The following is a 16594-nucleotide window of genomic DNA, read 5'->3' on the forward strand; positions in this document are numbered from 1 at the left end:
TATCATGGCAGCAATTTGTAGGTTTTTGAAAAACATTTATTTGAGCAAAATACATTAAAACAGTAATATTGTAAAATATTATTACAATTTCAAATAACTTTGTAAAATGTTATTTAACTTGGTTAAAATATAATTTATTCCTGTGATGCCAAAGCTGAATTTTCAGCATCATTACTCCAGTCTTCAGTGTCATATGATCCTTCAGAAATCATTCTAATATGATGATTTGCTGCTCAAGAAACATTTCTTATTATCAGTGTTGAAAACAGATAATGCATGTGTGTGTGTGTGTGTGTGTGTGTATATAGATAGATATATATTGTGTGTCTTTCAGTCATATGCGACTGTGAAGATGTAGAATGGCAGTAAATGGTTAACTTGTGGCCTTCTGTGTGACAGCACAGCTCTGCTCTCCAGCACCACATCAATGAACCTCTGCTGTGTTTGACTCAGATGCTTCTCATCCTCACCACCATCCCCAGCTATCAATCCGCCCACCTGACCATGTGTGTGTTCTTGTGTGTTTTAACAGGTGCAGTACCGAGAGCTGAAAGTGGACCCCAGTCACAGCCCAAACAAAAGAAAGAAAAATAACCCAGGATAGCTCGTCTCCTCGCACGGACGCTCTCCCAACGCCAAGGAAAAGCAGAGAACTGCCCGGCAACCAGCCTCTTTCTGCCTTTCTTCCTTACTCTTTTTCTGTTTCAGCTGCGGCGTGGAGAGTTAAAGAGCTCGGTCAGAGTGAAAACGGGACCATTGTTAATTACCATCCGTCCTTTTTTAGGTTTATTTTTGTGGCGAGGAGAGCGGCAAAAGCTCTTGACCCCTTTTAGAGTCAAACAGACTGGGTTATTTGTCAGCTCTTGCCACTAGCCAGACAGCTCTAAAAGCCAAGGTGTCCTTCCACGGCAGCAAAGGGAGCCGTTCTAACCACAAATAGCAGGATCAGCTGATAATACGCCCACCTGTGCCGACACACCTCGCCTCTACAGAAGGGAAAACGATGGTGGTTAAGTTACAGTTTGCACCCTACAATTTGCACGGCACGGTAACTGCCATATCTAAAGCTATCCGCAGCTGTTGAGCAGCAGTTATCAGAGTCGACAGCTGAGCCCGTTACGGTCCGATTTATGGCTGTAACTAAAGTGCTCATGGAAACAACTTAAAAAAAAAAAAAAAAAAAGCCATGACAGTGAGGTTTGCAGTATCTTTACTTCGTTTTGATGTTCTTTTAACAGTATGAATGATGCATGCTGGGATTGTTTATTGTAAACCTTCTTTGACCAATAGTAGCCATGGCAGTGTCAGCGTTGTCCTCGTAGTGGGAATTAGGGAGTTTACGTACCCTTGCATCATCCTTTGCTCCCATAACGCCGTGCAGTGCCACTACACTAATAAAGATGTCAGTCTGGGCCACCGAGTGGAGAGAGAGGCACGTTCCCATTTGAAAGCAACTTCCTCTGTCATCTCCCCATGCACCACAACTCTGCAGCCATTCGCCCGACCTTCTGTGCCCACTCAAACTTTGATCTTCAACTCTCAAGGCTGAGCGTGCATGCCTGTTTTACAGAGGAAAAAATGTCCGAAATCTTTAGAAAAATCCCGAACTTGAAGGGCGAATGTCTGTGTGTGTTTTCATTGCTGTGGATTGGCTGCTTGACAAGAAGTCGATAGTGTGTGACAGGCTGCTTTAGGGCCTCGGGGGGTACCGGAGGGCAGAGGTTTACTGACGCCACTGTGGAGAAAAAGGAGGACGCGGGCTGCTTTTTTGGAGCTCCTCCTGTCATTCCGCTCTGTCATTTCCTCTCCTTCATCCATCCGCTTGCGAGGGAGGTCACGGACGGGTCCGCGGGGTGCTCTTGAGGGACCTCGGCATTGCGAGCGATGAAAGATCACAGCACGGGCTACATCAGAAAGGATACAAGCCTCGTCCCTCTGCCTCCCTCCTTACTTCTCATTTGCCATATCGCATCTATCTTATGGAAAGACCATTGATTTGTTGGAGGGAATTCCATTACAAAGACAACACAATCCCCACTGAGCAGGACACGGACGGTACTTCAATGACTTGTGTTTAAAAAAAAAAAAAAAAAAAGCCAATAACACCCAGATGATCTGAACAGCAGAAAGGATAGTTTTCTAAGCCTGAATGTGTTTCTGTGTACTGTACGTGTTGATTGGAGTTGTTTATTGTGAATGGTTTTTGCATCCCAAAAGCTTTTCGTTTTGTAAAAGTGCACATGCTGTGTTTGCAAGCAAACCAAAGTGGATCTTTTTCGGAATATATATATATATATATATATATATATATATATATATAATTAGTTAGCGCTGTCAAATGATTAATCGCATCCAAAATAAAAGTTAGTTTTTACATAAAATACACGCATGTACTGTGTATTTTTTATGTACAGTATATATAAATACATACACATACATGTATATATTTAACAAATAGTATAGTATTATATAGTAAGTTATATAGTAAGGGGATATATATATATATATATATATATATATATACATACATACACACATACAGTCAAACCAAAATTTATTCAGACAGCTTGAACATTTCATTCATTAATACAGTTTATTCACTATAGTTTAAAAAAATAAAATATGACAAGATCTCAGAGTTAAACTGTGTCAAAAAAAAAAAGATCTTAATTATGTCAGATAACACTTAAGCAAAACATGGTCAGGTCAAAGTGTCTGAATAATTTTTGGGTATAATATGTCACGGTTTACTTTATTTTGCTATCCTGACTTACATAAATTATCTATAGTGTCCTGCACCCACTAGTAAAAATATATAAAAAAAGTTATCTATAATTTTTGTTTTGACTGTATATATATATATTTATATTTTGTATGCGATTAATCGTTTGACAGCACTAATATATGTAAAGAGGGAACTATGTAGAATGTAACATATCCATTCATTGGAAAAAAGGATAAAGGCACTTTCATTTATACCAGATTTTTAAATTATTTATTTGACATAAATATTTTTTTTTTTTTTGTAAATATTCTTATTGTAAAAAAAAAATCAGAATATATGTGGTCAGATGTTTACGAAATTGTAATGTGTCTGTGGAAATTTAAAACCTGTTGCCTGTGATGTCATACTGCTCCCTGTGACTGGCTGAAACAGTTGGCAGAGTTGACGAAACTTAAACTAAAATATGGACTATGAATAATTACAATAATTTGTCTATTACTTTTAAAGACATTTTGTTTAATTTTTTATATATGTATATAATTATTGCTTGCTTTCATCAATAAAAAAAAATTCTCAAAGCATGTAAACAAGGACATGTACACTTCTGTTTTACTATTTAAATACTATTACAGTATTTATGCATATTTTGAATTAGCTTTTATTTTTATATTTCAAAATGTATAATTTACATTTGTATTATTTTTTTTATTTTTATTTATATATTTCTATTTAGCTATAATTTTATTTCGGTTTTAGTAATTTTAGTACTTAAGCTGAAATGAAGGGCCTCATTTATAAAACATCCATACGCAGATTTGATCTAAAATACACGGCAACATTCATATTTATAAAAAAGGTCTTTGATGTGGGTTAATTGCGTTAATGCCACATCAGGGTCTAAGTAGACATACACACTTTTCCTTGTGGCAGAGAGTCAGAGTACTGCAGGTATTTGGAAATCGAAGCCATTCTTGTCGCTCACCATCCTCATGTAAAGCATTTGGACGTTTGACTGGTTCTTTTATATGTTAATGACATTAATTAGGCAGCATTTACAAGGTGGAGATATGCACACAATTTCAAGACCATTTGCAATTTATAAATTGTACATCTAGAAGAGAGGAGTATGCACTTTTTTTTTTTTTTTTTTTTTTTTTTGTGCGTACGTGTGATTTAGAGAACGAATGTATGCACGAAAAAAAACGCGTGTACGACTCTTCTAGATTTGAGAAATGATTGTAAGATTATAAATGAGGCCCAAAATGTTTTACTTTTTTAAGCTTAAGCTTTTCATCTAAAATGTACATAGTTTAGTCTAACACTGGATGTGTGATTTGCATCTGAATTAATATAAAGTAGTTTTTAGTACTTTGAAAAGCGATTGTGTTTGCATACTGAAGGTACAAGGTCTCATCTCTAGATCAGCTCTTAGCGGTGGGTCTTTTATAGACAAACACACAGGTGTGTACAAGCTGTTTCATCTTTCAAACACAAGAGTCATTGATTTCTTACACCTTCACCAGTGCTGCTATATTTCAAGGCTTTCACCACGTGCCAAGTTTCCCTACTGAACACCTCACGATGTAAGCGCTCTTCACACACTCTCAGAGTGATGGAGGAACAGTGTGTTCCTCCACAGGGGCCAAAGGGGCTCCCCTGTGTTCTCAGCCTCTGTGGCCCCCCATCATTTGTTAGTCTGGATGTTTCTTCCCTGTCTGATCCCTGCTGTTATTCAATATGACACCGTAGTCTCACACGGCGTGATCTAGTACAAACGGCCGCGTTGCCAGACGCTAATAATCATGGCCACGCTGAAAGCAAGAACACTTGAGCTTGTTATTTATTAACCTCGGCATCCTCCATCGCTCTTGGGCTGTCAGACTCAGACCATCCGCAGCGTCTTGGGTTCTAATCCCAAACCCAGCAGCCGTGATCCCTGGTCACCTCCGGAGACTCACTTGGATTGTAGTTGAAAAGGGCATGATCAGGAAACGGCTCATTCTTCATGGAGGTCTTGGGTAGATTTCTTGCTTTTGTACTGGAATCTGTTGTTTGGAGGGGATTGATTATTAACCCCACATGGCACACATATGCGTTCCCTCCATCATCCTGGATCAGAGAACTGAGAGATGTCATCTTGTAGGCTGGGCTTCACAACTAAAGTTAAGTTTGTCCATTTAGAACAGTGGTGATAAGGTGTATTGCCGAGTTGTCTAATGGACTAAGATATATATGCTAAAGTGAAAAGTTATTTATCATGATCTTCTCATATGAATTCTAAGTTTTTTAAGTAAATAAGTTGGAAACAACAACAAACAAACAAAAAAGCAACCAAGTGTCTAGCATTCATGTGAACTTCAAATCTATTTTAAAAGCATCCCAGGATGCATCTTATGAAATTAATTGACAATGTCCAAAGTGTGTTAAGCTGCAATCGAGACATTAAAATATTAGTATTGCCAGTTCTGATTTAACATGTTTGGTCACCACATAATTCTTGTATGTCCATTTTGCGCTATTTTATAGTTTTAAAGACTAAAATGTGGAGTATAGTTCTAATAAAGAGTGTGTAGGAAAGGTATGGCCACACTTTTGACTGGTTGTAAAAAAAATTTAATCTTTAAAAAATTGTTAAAAGTTTCAAATTATGTTTATTTTCTTTTATATACATTTTATTAAACTTTTATTTTACAGTTAAAGAAATATATAAGAATTAAAAATTAAGAAATACAGTTAAATAACATTCACAATTTGTAGTGTTTTATAAAAATATTTTTGTACAAAAATGAAATACTCCCCAGTTTTGATTAACCAAAAAAAAAAAAAAAAAAACAGTGCACAAATAATAATTCTTATTAATTTAGAAATCTTACTGTAATCACTCACACTGTAGAGTTCTCAATTAAAATTAATTCTTTGTACTTAATTCTCAAAACTTAATTTATAGCATAAACATCAAGAAATAAACCACTATTAGTTTTAACAAAAGTCAAAGCTTTACCACAGGTCAAATACATGCCCATTCCTTCTTGTTTCTCTATAGGGAATCTTTTAGAATGAGTCAAATTCAGATTGTCCAGTGATCAGTGCCGCCCCCTCCGCCTGCAGATCTTCAAGCAGCTGCACAAACAGGCTGGTTTGATCCCCATGACAGCGTCTTAGTGCGGGGCTCACCTGTGACACATACTGCTCCAAATTCAACACAGTCCTCAGGTCCTCAGCCAGGCTCACCGCACAGGAATCTCCCCAGGTGGAGGCTAGCGTGCCTGGACGGAGACGAATCAGGGTGCGGCATACAGTGGGACTAAGGTCCAGAGGGGTAAGGGGGGTTTTGTAGGTAGGTACGTGTCGCTCTTGGAGGTAGGTGAGTAACAGGCAGCTAAGCACCCATGAGCAGGACTCTATGAAGGGAACATCCTGCACCTGCGAGCAAGGGGTGTCCAGAGCTTTGTCACCTTCTTCCGCACAGCGAAGGAGCTCCTCACGCAGGGCCTCAAGAGAAACCAGGTCCAGAGGGGTCTGACCGTCATTGTCACGCAACTGTAGAAGAGGAGAGCCTGGAAGGAACAAGAAAACAATAGTTACTGTACAAGTTTACAACAGCATCAAGCATTTGACATGATCTGATGTAGTTAATATCTAGGCTGCTTATTATTTACAGTGCTAAAAAGAGCTTAAACGAGATGAGGATGGCTTGCTGGTTTGGTTTGGTGATTTTAGGGGGATTTTTGACACTTGTCAGCTGGTCAGGCTGGGAGTGACTAGCTAAACCAGCTAAACACCATCTTAGGAGCCTATAGCTAGACCATGTTAAACCATTTAAGACAAGAAAACATCTTAGGCTGGTTTAATCTGTTGTTTTTCAGCAGGGTTGGGCTAGTTGAGGTCATTACACTTTGGAAAATGTACGCTGTTTAGGTGAGTGATGTCACATCAACATATTTAGCAATGGGTAAAGTGAACAGCAAACTGAGTCATCATTATTGTTCAATGTGAAAATCCAATCTGCTGAATTGTTTTAGTTTATTAAACAGTCTAGACATCCTGAGTAATTAAAGTCATGTTTTTTTGTTTGTTTGTTTGTTTGTTTTTTTAATCAAATAAAGTTGGACAAATAAACAACAGCTCTGTGAGGAGGAGGAAGAGATATCTTCCAGGCACCATTAGTTCGATAGGGAAACTTGGCTGATGTTGAGCCATAGCCTAGCATCACAGCTAACTTATGCTAACACACAATTAACAGGCTGAGTGATACTCAAAGTGAAACTTAAGAAATTACGTAATTAAGGCAGGAAAGATCTTCAGTGGTTTAAATTCAAAAGTTTGGCATATTAGAGTTAGTTATATTTCTATCTTTAATGTTAACACATCTGAAAAGATTAACATAAACATGCTCTTACTAAAGATGTACTGAGACGCTACATTGATGCTGAATGATTGTACAATGGTACTGAATGATTACTATATGTACCATGGTATCTACATGGTACTCAAAGGGATTTCAAAGAATACCATGGTACATGTCCAAGAAAAACATGGTATCCATGATACTTTTCAGTGTTTTACTCTTAGTGTGGCCTCAATCATTAACCAGCATTGTATAAATGAAGTTTTTGCAAAGGGGTATAAAAATATATCAAGAAAAAGGTAAAATTAACAGAAACAGATCCATAATGTATTATATAAATAATCATAATACAAACCTTCAACAAACCCATTTCCTTCAACTTCAGCTCTTCGCAATAACAAATTTCTCAGAATAATACATCGATTTTCACAACGGAGCTTGTAGATGCCCATATATGTACTGGTTAAATGACTTTCTCTCCCTTCTGTGACCACAGTTAAAGTGGCTTTAATGTGGCTGAAGGTAAAGCCGATACACTCTCACTCTTGGCTTAGCAAATGCCAGCCGTGTCAAGTGGACTCTGTTTACATTTAGATCTCCCTATTTCTATGGCAAACTGCTCTTGAAGATACTTGACTCTTAAACCCCGTGCTAATGTGGCAGCAGTTCTGCTAAAGCTCAGACAACTCCGCACCTCGCTAAAAAGCTTTGCCGTGCTTTTCCCCTTGGTGTTGACAAAGTCACACTATCAAAAGACAGGATTATTGTGTGCACAAATATATTACAAAATTAAAGGGATAGTTCACCCAAAAATGAAAAATTGATGTTTATCTGCTTACCCCCAGGGCATCCAAGATGTAGGTGACTTTGTTTCTTCAGTAGAACACAAATGATGATTTTTAACTCCAACCGTTGCGGCCTGTCAGTCTTATAGATTGAGTTCCCATTGACATGCATTATAAGAGTCAAAAAAACATGCACAGACAAATCCAAATTAAACCCTGCGGCTCGTGATGACACATTGATGTCCTAAGACACGAAACGATCAGTAATTATATCATTTTTACCTCTAATACACACATGGCATCCGGTGTGTGAGGTGTGTACGCGCTCTGCCGTAGTTTAAAGGATTAGTTCACTTTCAAATAAAATTTTCCTGATAATTTACTCACCCCCATGTCATCCAAGATGTTCATGTCTTTCTTTCTTTGGTCGAAAAGAAATAAAGGTTTTTGATGAAAACATTCCTGTATTATTCTCCTTATAGTGGAATTCAATGGTTTCTCCAAACGGTTGAAGGTCAAAATTACAAATGATCGCCTTGCACGTGCTTCCACTTTCCATATTATTCAAAAAGCTTACGCTGCATGTCCTACGCCTTCCTTATTCAACTTACGGAACGAACGCGGTGCCAGTTCAGTTTTTTCTGTAAGTAAAATAGGGAAGGCGTAGGACATACAGCGTAAGCTTTTTGAAGAATACGGAAAGCGAAAGCACGTGCAAGGCGATCATTTGTGTTTATAAAGCATATATAGTTGTATTTTTTTAGAAAACGACTGATCGTTTCGCTAGATAAGACCCTTATTCCTCGTCTGGTATTGTTTAAAGCCCTTTGAAGCTGCACTGAAACTGTAATTTTGACCTTCAACCGTTTGGAGACCATTGAAGTCCACTATAAAGAGAATAATTCTGGAAGGTTTTCTTCAAAAACCTCAATTTCTTTTCGACCGAAGAAAGAAAGACATCAACATCTTGGATGACATGGGGGTGAGTAAATTATCAGGAAAATTTTATTTCAAAGTGGACTAATCCTTTAAACTACGGCAGATCAGTTGGACATAGTGGTGTATTAGAGGTAAAAAAAAGATTTAAATACTGTTTGGTTTCTCGCACAAACCGATCGTTTCCTGTCTTAGGACATCAATGTGTCGTCACGAGCCGCAGGGTTTAATTTGGATTTGTCTGTGCATGTTTTTTCGACTCTTATAGATGGTGTTCCCATTGACATGCATTATACGACTGACAGACCGCAACGGTTGGAGTTAAAAATCATCATTTGTGTTCTACTGAAGAAACAAGAGTCACCTACATCTTGGATGCCCTAGGGGTAAGCAGATAAACATCAAATTTTCATTTTTGAGTGAACTATCCCTTTAATGAAGATGGGGGCACAGAGAGAAAAAAAAAATCCCCTTAGCCTTGTTTCAATTAAACCATCACAGTACCTTTATTTTGTTAAGGAAATCTGTTTATACTGACAGATAACTCTTGGTATACTTTGGTTTAAAAAAAAAAGGAAAGAAACAAGTGTGTTTTTAAAGTCCAGGATCGGAGCGATTGCTGAGGTCAAGGAGCTGAAGAAGCGAGCAAGTCCATGAGACAGAATCGAGGAAAAGAAGAACAAATTTCTTCCGAACAGGTCATCACTGTGACCCCCCCCTCCACAGATGAGACCTTGCCCAGAGCTCAGGCAAGAACTTCACTGGTTTAAGGTCAGTGTGCACCTCTCTGAATCCTTGACAGATGCATTCAACATCTACTTCAACATGTAAGTTTTAGGCTTTAGGGAAAAAAGTGTTATTTGACAGGAAGAAAACACCTTCTTCCTTTCAATGCTTACTGTAAGACTTTCAAATACAGTGACAATTCAATAAAACTGCAAATGCCTTTTCTTTGTTGAAGGGAGAGGCCTTGGATTGCCTCCAGCTTCCCCCTGCTTGATGTTCCACAACTTTGATAAAAATTGGACAGAGAGAAGGACATGTTTTATGCACACTTAAATAGTACCCGAGCTCTGAAAAGGTTTGTTTTTTTCCCCTGTAAGGGGAACGGGAATGCTTGTGTCCTTCATGACATACTAGACTTTTAAACATCTCTTTTTATTCATACCAAAACAGGCACACACACTAAGTCACGCTCAAGTGTTTCATCTCGCACTATAAGTACCATGACACCACACCATAAGCAAATGATGAAAATATTACATCTGTATTCAAATAAAAACATAAATAAAGCATATTAGAATATTATGGGAGTGTTTAACCAACTATTTTACCGCAATTTTACTATTAAACCATGTTCTTTACTAGCCCAGAATACAAAAAAATACACTTTAAATAAATAAACCTTGGTCATTTAAGCACATACAATCCTCCATGTATCCTCGCTGTCGAGTTTGTGAGAGAATCTTTCTCTTTCAAAATACACACTTAACACAGCCCGTCCGCCATCATTGGAATCAGGTAGCACACTTTGTTAACGGCAGTCCTGCTCCAGAGCTGTCAAATACCTGACAGGCCGAAACCTGGAATGTGACAAAGGCTGAGACGGCGCCCTGCTTTCTCAACCGCCCGCACAAATATGCGGCTCGCCAGCGACTGCTGATGAATGCAAGCTATGGGCAGATCTCCTTCCCCCCAGACGGCACGATCAGCCGCAACCCTTTCTTCACAATGGCCCATGAAACACACATCTGTCAGCGCTTAGCCATGCAGATGCACCCGCAGCCGCTGGAGTGGTCAGCCGGGAGTTTTGATACGATACTGGCGCATTTGTCACACCGAACGATTGAAGTGAGTCCAGGTATTGGCGTGATTTGTCAGATACTCTGCTCAGCAGATAAATAAAACACCTGGGGGTATTAAATGCCAGAGATGGTAATTATGCCCCCTGCACAGACATCAACAATTCGGGGAATTCAGCCCTCGCTGATGTTTGCACCTCTGCCACAGATGAGCTACAGCTAACATGCATGTAAACCACACATCAGTCAGGAGCAAAGCAAGCCGCCCCTTAGCCTTTAGAGGGCAGACGAAGACTAGGAATAGAGAGGTGGAGGAGGGGAGGCAAAACAGAGCGAAACCATTCCATCCATTCTGTATCCACACATATTTAATCTAGACAACACAAGCCCTTAGTCTATGAAACCACGACACACTTCTTTGTCATGCTGTGAACACGCAGACACACACTGACCCAATGGAAGTCTGTGTGTGTGTGTGTGAAATCACATTATACTGACTAACAGAGATTGACCAAGACAAAAGGCCAGGCAGACTCAGATTAGGACAGATTACTGTGCATGGGGGGCACAACAGGAGCTTTTTGTAACCTGATTCCCTGGCATTGCACTCGAGCAACACAGGCCCCTCCCTGCTTCACATTAAACACAACGCAGACGACCCTCGATGCCACCATGCCAGACTGATAAAGATAGGTGCTATTCATCCTACCTAGTTTATCAGAACAGCACAGTGTTGGTTATGGCACACAGATGGAGCCGTATAAAGATCTGAGTCTGTTTCAACAGTCTAGTCTCAGCCTCATACGGCATGCTGGACCACTGTCAGATACATATTGCACATAAAAATGGCAAGAGCTGGATGAAATCACCAGATCTGATTAACTCCTGGGGGTCAAGGTGCTTCGCTTATAAACAAATCTGGGTTGTGCAATGAGAACTGATCCATGGATTGCCCAAACTGTACTAGATTAGTATTAATATTGTAATTATGTATTAAAATACAAATATACATTTTCATTTTAACTTCAAATGTTATTATATATTTAATATATATATATATATATATATAATTAAATATATAATAACATTTGAAGATAGGTGCTATTCATCCTACCTAGTTTTTATATTTTATATTTTAAAATATAAAATATATTTTATATTTTAAAATAAAAAATATAAATATAAAATATTTTATATTTAAATATTAAAACAGTATTAGTATTAATATTAGTATAAAAAATACTCAACACTCTCAGAAAAAAAAAGTAAAAAGCTGTCACTGGGATGGTACCCTTTTGAAAGGTACACCTTTGTAACTCATTTACCCCTAAAGGGTGCATATTAGCACCTAAAGTGTACATGGCACCCAAATGGTACATCGTAGTACCTTTTGAAACGTTACCTTCCCATTGACCCCCCCCCCCTCCCTTTTTTTGTCTTTGGTTTGGATGTGCACATTTTCCCAAAAGCTTGCGAGTTAAAGGGTTCGTTCACCCAAAAATGACATTTCTGTCATTAAGTACTCACCCTCATGTCATCCCAAACCCCTAAGATCTTTGTTCATCTTCGGAACACAAATTAAGATATTTTTGTGGAAATCCAAGGGTTTCTGAACCACACATAGGCAGCAACGTCATTGCACGTTTTGAGGTCCAGAAAGGTACTAAAGACATCGTTAAAATAGTCAACGTGACTACAGTGGTTCAACCTTAATGTTATGAAGTGACAAGAATCCTTTTTGTGAGCAAAAACAAAACAAAAATAATGACTTTATTCAACAATTTGAACTGTTGTCATACGTTGTTGACATAGTGAATGCAGTGCAGCGCTTCCGTGTTTACATCTGAATGGCGAATCAATATTGGCCGACGCTGTACACGTGAACAGCATGACGCAAGCGTGTGATGCTGACGCAGGAGTCAGCCAATAACGAGAACCCGGAAGCACTGCACTGAGTTGACTATGCCAACAGCATAGGAGACTGACATGGAAGAGAAGAAATTGTTAAAGTCGTTATTTTGATTTTGTTTTTGCGCACAAAAGGTATTCTCGTCACGTGGACTATTTTTACATTGTCTTTACTACCTTTCTGGACCTCAAATGGTGCAATGACGTTGATGCCTATCTGTGGTTCAGAAACCCTCGGATTTCATCAAAAATATCTTAATTTGTGTTCTGAAGATGAACGATCTTACGGGTTTGTAACGACATGAGGGTGAGTAATTAATGACAGAAGTTTCATTTTTGGGTGAACTAACCCTTTAAGGGGTGGTCACACTACAGTTTTTGTTCCATTGACTTCCATTCATACACATACGAATGTGTCAGACCGAAAACACAAGCTCGTGAGAAAAGTTTTGCATTTCGCTACGTTCCAAAGTTGAACTCTGAACTGCGAATTCGCATTATGTGAAGACGCGTGACCAGTAGAAGTTCGATATGTCACGGTGTGACCTCTTGGCTGAATTAAAAGAATGGTATTTTTACAGTATAGGTCGAGTATATTGTATATTTTTACATTTTTAATTATTACAATTTGTTATATGTTGAATTCATGTTTATAAAAAAAAGACGCTGCATAGCGTGACGTCATATCACGACCGTTGCAATGTCCGAAGAAATTTTGCTTTACACTGCATGAGAAGTAATTTAATTGCTTAAGTTATATTATTGTCTGAAATCGAAAATCCAGTCAGATGATATTTGATGTCTAATATGTGGTTGTGCGCAGTGAGATTTTAAACCAATAAGATTACAATGATGCAAAAATAGAAACCAATGCGACTGACAAAACGTCCTGCTGCTTGTCACGATTGTGGCTGTTGTTATTACTGTGCAAGTATTCTCGTAAATATTTCAAAGACAGTACAGAATCTGTGCCATTTGCAAAGAAAAAAGTGTGCTACAAGTTTGGTGGAACTCATAAACACACCAAATTCAGAGTCAAACATTCGGTATTGATCCTAACAGTGGCACAGCTGAAAGCCTGGTGAGCTCAGTGTGAGGAAGTGACTTAGTTAATTATGCATTTTAATAGGAGAAAAATTATGCAGAGGAAGCTCAAAGGCACTCACAATCAGAGGGAGAGAGAGAGAGACTGAAAGAAAGAAAAACAAGGATAGAGGGAGAGAAGTCTGAGAAGAGAAGCTGATTAATGTATTTGGTGTGACTAGCACAAACAAACAAACAAACAAACAGAGCATGAGGAGTTGTGTAATGACTAAATCGAGAGCTTTGCCAGAGCTTTAATCTAACGTGGCTTCAATGCAAAATGCGAGGGGAAATACTCCTATTAATGTACACAGAGAGGAAGAAAAGGAGAACAACTACGTTTGAACTCAGCCTTATTAACAAAGACATTGAGCCATCGTTTGTCATTACAGTGCTGGAGCGACGGCGCCAAGGAGCTCTAAGCCTTTAAGTGTTTTATACTCTAATACCACAACAAAAGAAATCATGGCTCTTTTGTTACTCTGAGTTACTGTCTATACTTTTGACGAAGGATAGGAAATATAGTTCAGAAATGATTGATGTATGGTAAAATTTTGGAGGCAATAATACTTCTGAGAGCTTCAGAAAGTCATGAGACAATGCTGGAAAAGTTCAATGACATGGATTACAGTTTCACTCATCAAGGCTGTTTGGATAAAACTCATCTATTTAGAGACAATGTTAAATTTATATCTTCGACAATTTTAAACCGATAATTTACCCAGAAATGTAAACTCTGTCCTCATTCAAACCTTATTCCAAAGAACGTTTTGGTCCATATAATAAAACACCATATGACCCAATAGACTTTTATTGTATGGACCAAAAACACTGCGACATTTCACAAAATATTTACTTTTGTGTTCCATAGAAAAATGTTGTCATAAGTTCCTAACTTGCCAATTTATAGGAGAAACTCTTAAAAATAATGGGCGTGTTAGTCCTAATTTTAGGACTCCTAAATTTTTGCTCTAAGAGTATTTCATAAAGCAATTTAGCACTAAAACTAGCTCCTAAATCTGTGAAACGTTAGGAGTAGTCAAGAGGACTCTTAAGTCACTAAGACAAAATCACAAACAATCCTAATCCACCTAAAGACACTGTACACCATGAGGCAATAGCGATAGAGCCTTAGGTGCTGAACCTTTTTGTTCATAAATGCAATAAATATTTTAATTTATAGATTTGAATCTACGATAAGACACAAAAAATAAATCTTAAATAAATAAATAAATAAATAATGTCCGATTACCTGTGGCAGTTGTTTTCACGAGTTCACACTTAAAAATGATCGAATAGAGTAAAAAAATATATAATAAGCTTATTTGGCATGCTGTCCAAGGGGATTGAGGACTCCAAGCTTGGAATTTAGCCCAAACCCAGAGTTCTCCCCAGCCGAGAGTGAGAACCGGGGTGGCGGAGGGATGCAGAAAACTGTCGAGGTAACTATAGGTGAGTCGGCTCTCGTCTGTGTATATATACCTCCACTCGATCTGATTAGATAGACCGTTTGAATGTGCTCCTCCAAAACTTTGTTTATAAAATATAATTTGTCGCTTGAATTCTGCAATCTCTCGAGACGCAGACATGTAAGAGGCTGACAATTAGCTGAACATATACTAATTTAATTAGTGACACTTAGCCTACATTTTAAAACCCTTATTTGTATATGGCAACATTTGTATTTTAAAACCTTTATTTTAATATGGAAACATGATACCTCATTCTACAATATTTCTACGATTAAATCGCTGACAGAGACTCCTCCCCTATCAGCCAATCACTGTGTGCATAGTTAGTAAGTGTGTTGACATCATCCATTGCAGGTCAACGCCGCCCTTACTCTTAGCTTAAGACTTCTGTCTATGCCTTAGTAAAAGTTTGTCTCAGCAGCTTTATGAATAGGTTTTAAGAGAAAACTCTTAGCTAAGAACCTTTACTGCTATTTAGGAGAACTCTTAGTGGTAAGATAAAATATTTTGTGAATACAGCCCCAGGACAATTGGTCGGCCTATTATTTTTCCACACCCAAGTGACTCTGGCAATACGCTACTGCAGAAAAAAAAACCCTGCACAAAATTATTTTTTGCTTCTAGATTTTAAAAACACTTAAAACATTTCTCTGAATCATGTATAATATGACCAGGGACATTTATTAAGGGACATTTAATGATATTATGTTCTTGGCATATAGATATAATATTGACAGACTGTCCATCAATGGCTGTGGTAGTCAAATAGTCACAAATATTGTTTACAGGAAACACTTTAACTTCACTGAGCTTCAAATGTCTTAGATCATACTGAAAATCTCATTTAAACCTGTAAATGGTTTTAGGATTTTTAACAATGCTTAAAAAAATAATAAAACAGCAAAAGTAGCCTAATGATTATGAATGTGTTGGGTATAGTGAACGCACCTACAGAAAGAAATACACCTTTCATATGGATTACATAAGCAGAGTATTTCTTTTCATTTTTAATTGGTTTGTTTAAAAGTAGACATTTCAAGCTTTCTATAGATATATTTTTCATGTCTGTGAGGCAAGACCCTAACCCTAGGGTTTTGAATGATGTATTACTCTTATCTGTATGACCAAAATGATGGAGTATTTTAAGTTGTTTCCACTGCAAGTGATCGCGCCGGTGCCTCCATGTCATGCAGTAAATGCGCTATACTTTAGCTTCCACACTCCGCACTTATCTAGGTTAACGTGTAGAGTGAGCGATTAAGTAAAGTTGCTACTACATGCTACTTACATGTTTCAAATGATAAGCCATATTTGAGGTCGATGGATGATAGGCAAACATTTAGAATTGGATTTCTTACACGACATACAAGGTACCGCCAACTGTCCCTCACGAACTGCGTGACTTTCTCCACAAGTTCTTTTTTCTGCGACTATCCGACTAATGCAATTTTGGTTGACTAAGTCGCTTCCAGTCGACTAACATTTAGTCGACTATTAGGGGGCAGCCCTAATTAAAACAAAATAAATTGTCATTA

General features: G+C 38.0%; 2 protein-coding genes across 8 annotated transcripts in view; one reads left to right on the top strand and one right to left on the bottom strand.

Annotated features, from left to right (window-relative positions):
- Positions 1 to 3315, top strand: part of mctp1a (multiple C2 domains, transmembrane 1a) — a 183612-nt gene extending 180297 nt beyond the window's left edge. For all 5 annotated transcript variants that reach the window (XM_051893527.1, XM_051893526.1, XM_051893529.1 and 2 more), the window contains one exon: positions 533 to 3315. In XM_051893527.1, coding sequence (XP_051749487.1) covers positions 533 to 604 — 72 coding nt within the window. In that variant the 3' untranslated portion in view covers positions 605 to 3315. The remainder of the gene's footprint in view (positions 1 to 532) is intronic.
- A 2041-nt stretch (positions 3316 to 5356) lies between these two features.
- slf1 (SMC5-SMC6 complex localization factor 1) overlaps positions 5357 to 16594 on the bottom strand; it is a 34943-nt gene continuing 23705 nt past the window's right edge. For all 3 annotated transcript variants that reach the window (XM_051893532.1, XM_051893534.1, XM_051893533.1), the window contains one exon: positions 5357 to 6282. In XM_051893532.1, coding sequence (XP_051749492.1) covers positions 5777 to 6282 — 506 coding nt within the window. In that variant the 3' untranslated portion in view covers positions 5357 to 5776. The remainder of the gene's footprint in view (positions 6283 to 16594) is intronic.

This window comes from Ctenopharyngodon idella, chromosome 5 (genome assembly GCF_019924925.1).
Source record: "Ctenopharyngodon idella isolate HZGC_01 chromosome 5, HZGC01, whole genome shotgun sequence".
Classification (NCBI taxonomy): domain Eukaryota; kingdom Metazoa; phylum Chordata; class Actinopteri; order Cypriniformes; family Xenocyprididae; genus Ctenopharyngodon; species Ctenopharyngodon idella.